The sequence below is a fragment of the Alosa sapidissima genome, chromosome 21, assembly GCF_018492685.1.
Source record: "Alosa sapidissima isolate fAloSap1 chromosome 21, fAloSap1.pri, whole genome shotgun sequence".
Classification (NCBI taxonomy): Eukaryota; Metazoa; Chordata; class Actinopteri; order Clupeiformes; family Clupeidae; genus Alosa; species Alosa sapidissima.
In genome coordinates this window covers 28,197,992-28,210,100 of record NC_055977.1, presented here as the reverse complement: position 1 = coordinate 28,210,100, position 12,109 = coordinate 28,197,992, and the positions used below count along the sequence as shown (strand labels likewise).

Sequence of the window (12,109 nt, the reverse complement as noted above, 5' to 3'; positions counted from 1 at the left end):
ACAAAATTCCTTTCTCTCCTTTAATACACATCACATGTTAATACACAGATTGCCAAGGACTACAATGTTACAATGTGTCAAATCTGATAACAGTTCATGAAATTGGCCTAGCCCACGCATTGAATCGGTCAAGTCGCATTGTTTTATGTGAAAACTATTTTGAAGTAGAGCACTGTGACGAATCCAATACATCATGTCGTGACGGTCTGAGTTTTGACACCAGGCTGTCAAAAGGTCGGTCACTTAAATTCGCGTCCTTTTGTGTTCGCTGAAAGCCGCGGGGCCACAGTGCGCTTTGAAAAGGGCTGGGGGAGGGAAGGAGGCGCCGAGTAGCGATATGTCTACCGTCTCACTGGAAACAATAAGCGGCTCATTGTTTTAGTGGCATCACTTTAGAAGGTTACCTGACACCATTGTTTCCGCTCTTGTCTTCCCAGGGCTTCTTTAGAACTGCGACCCCCCCCCCCCCCCCCCCAAACACACACACACCCTCCTATTTTCAGGAATCCGGTTTGAACGCCAGGATAGTTCTGATCAGCTCTAGCATTTATTTTTTCATTCACATAAGAATTCCTATTCAGTCGGATAGCTTTGGGTAAAAACAAGCGCGGAATTCATTTGGTCTACATTCTTCTTTTTTTTAAGTATGGAACGGGCATATGAAGACCATTAGGCCTAATGTCCATTCATATTTGGGGATTTAAAAAATAACGCTGAAACAAGATTTTGTTTTAAAAACTAATAGTGTTGCCAGATGTTTTTTTTTAAGAATCTCAACTCAAAGCAATATATTATGGCAATATAGTCTGCGCAGCCTCCCCGTAATCATCCAGCCCCTCTCCTTCTCCCTTTGTAGCAGCGACCCGGGGAAGATTTGAAAGGGAGTTGAGTCCCGAAGCCCCTCCTCATCGATTGTGCCCAGCGACGGTGCTTTAATTTCATTGTTTGAGGCGAGCGACGCCCCGCACAGACCGGCGAGGATCAAACACGTCGCGCGGCCAGTTCGCTTTTCTCATGGAAATCGTAGCCTACCTCCCAGTTGCACGTGGAGTTTTACACATGCTAAGGAAATAAACGTATAGACTACGCGCTGTTGCGCCGAAACTCATCAGAAGGGAGTATGTTCGACAACCCGGTCGTGTTCTGTGGGTTTGCACGTTTCGTCTTCCTTGGAGGCTAGAAATATAGTTAGAGAGGCAAAGAAAGTGGCGGCAGCGCAAGAAGTGCACCGATTGTGCTTTGCTCCGTGTGGTTTCTCTCCATGCGTGATGTGTCCGTGGCACGAATGAAGCGGGTGCCTTTTTTGCCAAATGCACGCAGAATGAGTGACTTATTTCCCATCTTCACGTCGGGTTAGTAGACTTTTTATCATACCGAGCCTTCGTGGTGTTCGTTGATTTGCAAGATTTGTGCAGAAGCGGATTCACTGCGCCTCTAGGGCAGTTTTTCAAAAATGCTTCCATGGATGGTCATCTGCGCGTTACTCTGTGTATACCATGCCGGGGCAGCCTGCCCAGCCGGCTGTGAGTGTTCCGAGGCTGCCCTAACGGTGAAGTGCGTTTCGAAAGACCTCCAGCATATTCCGAGTGGTATCCCAGGCTACACCAGGAATTTGTTTATCACCGGGAACCAGATCAACCGTATCGGACCCGAATCCTTTAAAGGACTGGTCAATGTGACAACTTTGTCACTGAGCAACAACAGGTAAACTTAAGCAATAAAACTGTACATTCACCATTTGAAGGTTTGAATGATGACTTTGACCTTTGAAACTATTTTGTTTAGTTATTTGTATAATAAGGCATATTTATGGTCTTACATTTACTGCAATAGAATTACCGGTACTAAACTGACAAGTATGACAAAATTATAACTAGCCTAATTTTGCAGCATAGTTTGGTAGTTCCTCCGATGCAAATGATGCATCGGAGGAACATTTCAAATCATTTTCAAATCATTTTTGTCCAGTCAGTGATGAGTCTTGTGTGAATTCTGATGTTTTCTGATGTAAGCATTGAAGCAATCCTCTGAAATGGTCTTGTGTCTCTTGCCATCAGGATTTCTCAGATTGAATCGAACACATTCGCTGATCTGCGCAGCCTCCGCTCCCTGGACCTGAGTGGCAACCAGCTGGCCATCATTCACCCGGAGGCGTTCTCTGCTCCAAGCCGCACACTGCGAGACCTCAACCTCAGTCGCTCGCTCTACAATCACACGGCCGTCAAGGACCTGGCCGCCTCTCTCCGCTTGAGCGCGCTGTCCAGTCTCCAAGGCCTGGACCTGAGCGGCAACGGCCTCATCTACCTGCCCGACTACATTTTCTCTCACCTGGGCAGCCTACGTCGGCTGCAGTTGGCCAACAACTCCTTGGTGGCCCTCCACAATGGCACCTTCGCCTCGCTGGAGCGTCTCGAGGAGCTGGACCTCACCCTCAACGCCTTCCGCACCTTCCGCGAGGAGGCCCTGCGCGAGTTTGACCGGCTCCCTTGGGCGCGACTCCACCTGGGACTTAACCCGTACACGTGCACGTGCGGCATCGAGCCGTTCGCCGCCTGGCTGAACGAGTCGCGGGCACGCGTGGCGGACGCCGAGCGCCTGGTGTGCGCCTTCCCCGCCGCCATGCGCAACACCTCCATCCTCGGCGTGTCCGACGTGCCCCTGGGGTGCCACCGGGCGGGCGAGGGCCCCGACCTGGCGCTGCAGACGTCCTACGTCTTCCTGGGCATCGTGCTGGGCTTCGTCGGCCTCATGTTCCTCTTCGTGCTCTACCTGAACCGCAAGGGCATCAAGAAGCGCATCTACGACATGCGCGACGCCTGCCGGGAGGTGTGGGAGGGCTACCACTACCGCTACGAGATCGACTCCGACCCGCGACTCTCACACGTCTCCTCGAGCGCGGACGTGTGACGCTCAAACGCACAAACAATCTCCCACTGAGCGTATGTGGACATGTGGCCGGTGTTGATGTTTGTTTGTTTGTTTGTTTGTTTGTTTGGTTTTTTTTTATTGCATTTTTACCTAGTTGGAGATCAGTGGAAACTATGTGCCATATGTTGTGTATATATAGATCTATATTATTACGATGATCAATAGAATATTTCCACGGAAGCATGCACTGCCTGATCTCTTGTCAGTGTTACTTAATCCAATGTCATGCCCTGGTGCCCCTACATGCAGACGTGCACCCACTCACCCACCCGCACGGCACATAAACACACAACAGCAGTTAGGTTAAAAGAAATCCGGCACGTTGTGTCTGGCTAGAGTAGCCCATTTGTTTTCATCGTCAAGTGGGCTGGATCGTTGTGCTCATGCTCGGTGATACAGCTGATAAGTGCCTTGTACCTGTGATTGGTCGGGAAGGAGGGGAAAAAAAACCCAAGTTGAAGGACTAAGGCCATAGGTTGCTTCTTCACTGATGCGCACCGTATCACGACATCAAGATAATGGAGAAAGGGGCGTGGTGATCCTAAGATGTGGGTGTCGCCAGGACGTTGCCTATGAAAACCCACTCTCTCTCTTTTTTTCTTTCTTTCTTTTCTCTTCTTCAAAGCACATCTGTTGGCTATAAGCACCAGGACAATCCCCTTGGACTTGTGTCGCCCCTACCCCAGGGAACCTGGAAAGAATCCGAGCAGCTTATTCATAGCATTCCAACACCAGGATAACGTCTCCTAAGATGTCCGAGAGCCTTTGCACCGCCCCCCCCCCCCCCCCCAAAAGACTTTTTTCTTTACCAGAGAATTTGAAGGATAGCATTTTTTTAGTGCATAACCAGTGGTGGAAATCACAAGTCCTCTCCCTCTCTCTCTGTTTCCCTCCTTTGCTTCTTGCTTTGTTTTTATTCTCTCCAGTTTTATTGTCAGGATGATGAGAGCCAGTCCCCCCAGCCCAGGCTGCTGAAACTGATCCCTTTCTCCTCAAAAGACAACAGACGCTTTTGCAGAGAGAGGGGGAGAGGAGAGAGAGAGAGAGAAAGAAAGAAAGAGAGAGAGCTCTTTGAAGGGAAGCCTGCCCTGGTCTGTCATAAGTGCAGCAGCTTTTTCTGTTTAGGGGTGTGGGGGGAGGAGGGTAGGGGACTTTGCATTGATAAGATACAGATGATCCCATCTCACTTAAGGGTTTCCTTCCTTCGCTGTGGGGGGAAGCGCTCTCCAGCTCAACTCTTTCACTTCAACTCACTGTGCCCCTGCACAGTGCTGTAAGCCAATATTTGGACTTTGACAGTGTACATTAAAACGTACATGCGCCACATCATTTTGTTTTATGATGTATGTAAAGCAAATATATACATAACGTGATGTTTGGAAGTGGTCCTTTATTACGTACTGTCTAATTATTCTGCTCTTATTCGCTGCTTTTTTCAATCTTTTTTTTTTCACTGTGGGCTCTGGAGTGTTTCATGATCTATGAGGTGTCATGGCAACTGCGTCCACTTATCTGAGATGGATAAAACTTTGTGGCAGGGCATTTTAAAGCAGAGATGTTTCCTGAAAAGTCTGTATAGTCTTCCAGTTAGTATCTATTCGATAAGCATGTTCCTTTACTTTGTTTTCCAACACAAATCGTCACAATCTAAAGAACATTACTTACTAAGGCATGGTAAGCTTTGAAGTTATCTTTGTGTATTTGTACACCCTTTAACATTAATCCTGTACTGTAAATCACTGTCAACGTGCGACACCATTTATAGAGGGGAGAGAAGTGCTTTGGAGTCCACATTGCCTATGCAAGTTCAGTTAGCACTAAGAAAGGAGGTAGATAGATTGGAATTCCATGGATGGCGAGAAAGAGTGTCGCCTCAGAGGAGATCAGTCATGCCTCGCCACAAGATGCAGGATCTGAGGCGGCCGTGGCGTCACACTGAAAAACTCATGCATGGTCACAATTAGCAGCATCAGGCCATTGTCTTGTAATTTGCTTGATCCGGTCATTGCTGTAGGCAATTTTCTCTGCTTGCTGACAATAATAAAAAAAATGTTTTAAAACTACATCTGTCTAAACTGCTGCTTTTTTGTCACAAACTCCTTTTTTTGTCTTGGTGGTAGACCTCTACAAGGGTAGACGCTGTTTTGACATAACTGTCCCGGGAGAGGAGGGAGGAGGACTTTGGTTATGGTTTCATGTTGTGTTTACATTTTTTTGTTTGTGTGTCTGTTCTGTGGAGCAGTGGTCCGTCTTTTCTGTTGTGTTCTACACCATTAAAGTCAGACATTTACATGGGAAGGAGAAAACAAATGAGCCCTCTGCCACAAAGAGGGACTCTAATAGCCTATGCTGGGTCCTGTGAGATGGGCTTTGTCCCCAGACCCAAAGACACCCCCCCCCCCCCCTCCATACCCACATCAACAGTGAGCCATTATATAGCCAAGTAAAGTCAGATCCACTCGCAGTCTTCTTCCAAGGAAGTCTCAACAAAGCAGTGTCAATACAGTGATGGCTGGAGTGCTGTCTTCATATGCAAGCTGAAGATCTCCGTTCAATAACAAGAAATGATAGCCATGCTTAAGTGTCCTGAAACATAAATCAGTGTGATTGGCTGAGAGTGTATGACTAAGCACATTTATTTCTGGGTTACGGAACCAGAGGGGTGCAAGGCGTCTGGCTTACTCAGTACAGTGTTCTTTTAGAGATCAGTGGCTACTCCTAACCTCCTGAGAACCAAGAAAAAAAAGTGTCCAACAATTTCTTTTTTGTTGTGATTTCCTTTCTATTTAGGATTAAAAAAAACATCTTACAATCTTTATATTTTTTTAATTCATTTTAATTTTTAATTTTATAGCATGTCCCCTGTGGTGGACAAAAGGATGCTTTATGCTTTTAGTGGTATTAAATTAAGGGTAAACTTAACCAAATATAAGGGAAAAGGTTATTTATCCTTCTAGACTACTTTATTTGCCTTTTTGGACAGTTGTATTTATTTTTTCTGGATTGTTCATTTTTATTTTCATGTTTTTCTTTCATCTGCGATAATTCATTTTTTAGTCTTACTCTTTCTCGCTATCTTCTTGAGGCACAGGTTCATAGTCCTCATCACCTGAGAACTTCAAATCTGACCCTCCCTCATTTATCCTATACAAATGATCCCCTAAATTTCCCAAAACATCAAAATATTTTGGTCCTGGTGTCCATTATAATGGACATTCATAAAGTCACTATTATTTCAAAATGTAAATAACTTAACTTCTTTCAAAATTAATCATATGATTCCTGACATTTTCATTAACAAGACCATATATTGCCATCATAATGAATGCTTAATAAGAAGACACTGACTTATCTCTCCTCCTTCCATAAAATGTGCTTGTTTTGATGTCAACCATTTTTGAGAACAAGAAAGAGGAGGTTCCCAGCAACCCAGCCAATCACATGATCACAGGATGTCCTCTTTAAAAGGCCACAGGAATTGATAGAATAGCTCAAAGGGGTATGTATCTATCTACAGAGGACATAGGTCTATGGATTCGGTCTCAGGAGGCTAAAGTTACCCGGGTTAGCCAGTTACCTCGCTTCGTAGTCCTCACATCAGGACTGGACTGTGGTCAAAGCCAACAAAACATATTTTATTTGACCTAATAAAATGTGCAATTGATTATAACAAAAACGAACTAACCATACATTATGGAAGATTATTTGAGTGCTTTGTCTACTCATTACAAAGTCTCGGATTATAATCAAATACTTCTCCTTTAATGAGACCTTATTGCCCGGGAGGACATGGTGGAACATGCTCTTGTGTCGAGTCAGTGTGGGTGGATTCTTGGTGGATGGGCAGGCGGCGTTTTGGCAGAAAAAAAGTCACGCCAGGCGAAATAGTAAATGCAGAGGGGGGGGGGATAAGGTTGTCACAGCAGGGACAATGATGAGTCAGGGTCTTACAAATGGCTGCTGTCACACTCAATGGCTCCCTTTGCACCAGACTGCAGTCGCTTGTTAAAAGCGAAGCGCAAATTTGTCGCAGTGGTTTTAGACCTAAATAACCCTACATGTAGGTTGGGAGGGGTCGGGGATGGTCCTGCCTTTGTCTCTGGGCTGGACTTTACTGCGCGAGCAGGAACTGTGCTGATGATGAATTTGTTCTCTTAACTTTTTGTTCATGTTCTTTTTCAGCCCGCTCCCCTCCTGCCTGCGGTGCTGCAAGAGGCCGACTGGCTGTAGAAGACGGTTTGTGTGTTGGTGAGACATTTTTCTTTTTTTCTTCTGATTTTTTTTTGCATAAGATTTTATGACTGCTCAGCCAATCCCCATGACACTCTTTCCCTCATATTTTCTTCCTCTGGTTTCAATATTGAAGTCTTTGTTTTCTGCGTGACATTTTTTCCCCTCTTCTCTGGAATGCTTTTTTTGTGGCAATTAGCCGTTTATGTGTTGTGAGTATGCAGAGTTGTAATGTGTGTGTGTGTGTGTGTGTGTATGTGTGTGTGTGTGTTGGTGGGGCATCTTGGCAACATTAAGCATGTTTAATGGCCTTGATAGGCAATATGACTTCAAAAGTGAATCCCACATCTGTTAGAGATTGAGCAAGAGGAGAGACCCACAACACTCACGAGTGTGACGACAAAGTGGCATCAGGGCCACGGCTAGGCCTGCATAGGGACTTGAGACACACTCGACACACACACACACACACACACACACACACACACACACACACACACACACACACACACACACACACACACACACACACACACACACTCTCTCTTTCTCTCTACATCTGCCTCAGTCTCTGTATCTCTCCCCTCTTCTTTCTCAATATTTTTGTCTCTCTCTCTCTCACTCTGTCTCTCCTCTCTATCACTTTCTCCATCACTCTCTGTCGTCATTTCTCTCTCTCTTTTGCTCCTCCTCTCTCTCTCTCTCCCTCCTCGATATGCAAGCCCTCGGCTGTCTATTCTCCCCCAGTTCTCTCTGTTTCTCTTGCTCTCTTTGACCCTTTGTCTAACTCTCTAACGAACCCACACTCATGTCTTCATCTCTCTCTCTCTCTTCCCCCTGTTCCTCCAAACACACTCATGTCTTCATCTCTCTCTCTCTTCCCCCTGTTCCTCCAAACACACTCATGTCTTCATCTCTCTCTCTCTTCCCCCTGTTCCTCCATACACACTCATGTCTTCATCTCTCTCTCTTTCCCCTGTTCTTCCTGATGGCTTTGACTTGGGCTGTGACTCAGCAGGTACAGCCTGTTCATCTGGCTGGCAGAGAGAGAAAGAGAGAGAGAGAAAGAGAGAGAGGGAAAGAGAGAGAAAGAGAGAGAGAGAGAGGAGTAGCGAGAGAGAGAAATAGAGAGAGAGAGAAGGAGAGAGGGAGAGAGCATAAAAAAGAAACAGACAGATATAGAGGGATGTGTGTGAGAGAGAGTGTTTGCTTTTTTGCAGCATGAGTAAAAAAAGGAGTTGACCTTAAGTGCAGTGTGTGTGTGACTTGTGTGTGTATGAGTGTGTGTGTTTGTGTGTATGTTTGTGTGTGGGACTGTGTTTGTGTGTGTGAGTGTCTGAATGTTGTCACAATGGCCATGTTTACAATACCAGAACAATCACGCAGCTCTTTTCAATAAGTCTGAAAAGCCTCCTTCTCCCCCAGCACATTGTGTGCGCGTGTGTACGTCCACTCTCATAGTGCTCTTATCTCAACAGCTGGGCGCTTTGCAGTCACAGTCCTTTGTTCCTTAATTGTTCCCCACTGCCATTTACACAAATTGGCATTTGTAATGCATCATTATATTTACTCAGGGTTTCCCATTTATATGGCTAGTATCCCAAACTGCCCCTGTGACAAAGGCCAGCTATTCAGGCTACTGGTGAAGCAGTGTCCCAGTCCCTGTTGGTCGATATGGGAGCGTTTGATCAATGACAGATAATTGTGTTTGCTCTTTTTGGAGAATGGGGATTTGGGTGCAGCTGCAGTAGCCATTATTCATAGTTACATCATCATCATCTCGCAAACACATAGGTACATAAACAGTCTTGTTCCTAGTTTATTTAAAAAATAAGAGAAACGAAAGAAAAGGGTACTGGAATAGCACACTCCTGTGCATGTTTTCATCTATAAATTGCATCACTCGCATGATTTGTGTGGAACATTTCCCGCATTCAGATGCGTCTACATCAGTATGTCGCGTTCTCCAATAGAAAATACTAGTACAGTGATGCTACTCTGGCACAGAATCAGCAACAAATGCATTTTGTGTTTGGGAAAGGGAAAAAAACAACAGAAAACCCCTGCAGTGAAACAAGAAAAAATGCTGATTTTGAAATTTCTACAGACCACAACAATGCAACCTCCTCTTCTGATGTCCTAGCAAAAAAAAAAAAGAAAGTAAAATAAAGGAAAAGAAAAAAGAACAGGGAAAAAACACAACCCCATAACTCATCCTTTTGATCTCTGGAAGGACAGGGAAACGAGTGAGCACTGACTGGGACTAGGTCTGGAAGTGGGGACCAGGCTGCCACAGTGTTTAAACATCAGCACGGTCCCCGGGTCTGCAGTGGGGAGGTGATGGTGGTGGTGGGGTGGGGGGTCTGTTCTCATATCCGCCCCAGAGTTTGGCTCTCAGTTGTGGGTACGAGTCCTCCCCCAGCTGGCTGTGCCTCAGAGGCCTCCTTCTCGACCGTGGGGCTTGTAAGAGCGATTGTTTTGTTGTCGTTGTGGTTGCTCAGAAGAAGAAGAGGACAAACTGACTTTTTTCTCTCTCTCTGCATTAATTGCCCCCCACCCCCACCACACCATAACCATCCCACCTCCCACTACCCCCTCCCCCCCCCGTTTTCTTGTCCGCTCTCTTGCCTTTGCGCTTTTAAGTCAACACACATTTTGACAATCAAAGCAGGCATGTCCCTCTGCACAGGCAGATTTGCATCCACATCCAGAATGCGCTCTGATATTTGATATATGACCATAATGAATACCCACTGTGCCGCTCTTTCTTCCCCGACAGAATCTTTTGATTATGCAATTCTGTGTTGGGGTGGGGGAAGAAACGGCAGGAAAAAATATGGCTCACTTGCCTTTTTGTCTTAAATTGAGTTCAGTGGAGGAGCATTTTGATGTTGAAAGTGGCGATCTAGTGCTGGCGATGAGGGTGAGATTTAATTGTTTGGGGATGAATTGGCTCTGAGGACCTGAAACACAATCAGCTTATGAATCGATTTGGTCAGCTCCCAAGGCTTGAATGAATTGCACCCCCTCTGTAACGTAGTGTAATTCATGTCTGTATACCGCCAGGGCAGTGCACGGGGACACTTCAGGCCCTCTGACCTATTTCCTCTTTCTAGCAGTGCTGAGGACAATGTCTCCTCCTCCATCACTTTATCATTTCACCTATAATCTGACAAGCCACGGCCCATGGACACTGTTGCAAATGTTGCCAAAATCAAACATCCGACTGCTGTAGCCTAAGGGGCTGTGTGTGTGTGTGTGTGTGTGTGTGTAGCTAAACTCTCGGCTATTGATTTCCCATTTAACTCCCATAAAGGATGTCCAGTAAATGAGCAAGGGGAGAACTCTAATGGCCCAGAGACGTGTGAATCAACCTTTTAATTCATTATCTATTGTTGTGGCACATGGCAATGTTAGTCACTCCTGGCGGCTACTCGGTCTGACTTTGGAGTACTTCATAGCACACGGGGAGAGAGCGGAGTGTGAGGCGGGGGAAGAAATATCAAGCACGACATCAGTAAACAGTAAACGATGGCTCCTGACGGGGCGTGTCTTTCTCTCTCCCCAGGTAGGCCGACCTCTTGTTCCTGCACGGGGAGGCGACCTCAGCTCATTATTACTCATTTTTATGATTTTCTCTGTCGGCCAGGAGGAGCGACCAGATGCTCTAGCAGGGGGGAGCGCCCAGCACCAAGCTGAGCCCTGACGCATCCGATTGGCTGGGAGAAGGGAAGCGTTCTGGGGGTCAAAGGGCAGATTCTTCCAGAGGGGAAACGCCATCTGCCCACCGTTGTCTGGGTCGCAGTCTGTTCGCCCCAGTTCTGATTTCCTGCGGACGTCTCCTTGAGACAAGCACCATACATCAACTATCACATTGCAGCCGGCTCCTCTCTTAAGTACTCCACCTCAGACAGTGAAAGCAACAGCATATTATATGCAATTCAATTGAGTGACCTAATTGATTTCTTTTGTATTATGTATTAGCAAGATGTAAAAGAAATTCCAAGTATGTACATGATATTCTTGAAAACCTTTATTCATTTTAAATCTCATTTACTGTACATGAAATACATATCTTAAATATTCAGCTCTGATTTAGTAGAGGATATTCTAGGGCCTCTCATAACATCCTGTATATGACATGTACATTATTCAAATCCAATCCAAAGAGACATTCAAGCTACAATGCCGAGGAGACCTTATGTAAGAATTAATACTAGATCAATTAGTACTATTACTAGAGGGTGAAAGTGCAGAAGTTAAAAGTACTATATAGTCAGAGAAAGTGGTAGAGGAGGGAAGAGAGGAAAGTGCATGTTTGGTGTGTTACAGTGGGGCTACACCAGGCACGTTCGCATTGCGTCTGCTGCAACCACTATGATCGATTGAACTGGCTGCACCAGACGTGATAATGGCGTGTACGTCTGAAAGAAATAGACCAGTCGTCTAAATTTGTTTTAACGCTACGCGCCCCATGTAGCCTCCCTGTTAGGTGTGTGTGACATCGTATGACACACAACAATCAGATTTAATGTAAATATGAACAAAATTACCGCTACTGTCTCCAAATCAAAATCTGCAGGCTGGCTCTTCTCCAAGGCATTGTTAGTGAGTGACTGTTCCAATTCACAAACTGTGCAATAACTAATATGAGCGCACAAGTGCAGTGCACACAGTGAGTGTTTGATTGCCATGTCCCTGGGCAGATTCAGACATGTTTCATCTGATGAGCTCTTACTGTATGTAGTGGTGGCACATTGGTGAGGGCTTCTTTCTGGGCACGGGTAGTTGCTGATAAATGTTGTCTCTGTTTTCGGATCAAATGTATTGCATCTCTCATCTTGCTGTCCTCGTCCTGTCCGAATAGGGTGCGGAATCCGTCTCCTCTGTCGACCCGGCGCGTGTCAGGAAGGCATGACTTTGCTGATGTCGGTGGAGGACAGCTTGTGTT

At 45.8% G+C, this 12,109-nt stretch overlaps 1 protein-coding gene across 1 annotated transcript; it reads left to right on the top strand.

The window, feature by feature from the left end:
- Nucleotides 1-728: 728 nt before the first annotated feature.
- On the top strand, nt 729-4,991 carry tpbga (trophoblast glycoprotein a). The gene is made up of 2 exons (XM_042077809.1): nt 729-1,704; nt 2,058-4,991. Exons 1-2 carry the CDS (start codon nt 1,454-1,456, stop codon nt 2,905-2,907), a joined length of 1,101 nt encoding a protein of 366 aa, XP_041933743.1. The 5' UTR covers nt 729-1,453; the 3' UTR covers nt 2,908-4,991.
- Nucleotides 4,992-12,109: the final 7,118 nt, after the last annotated feature.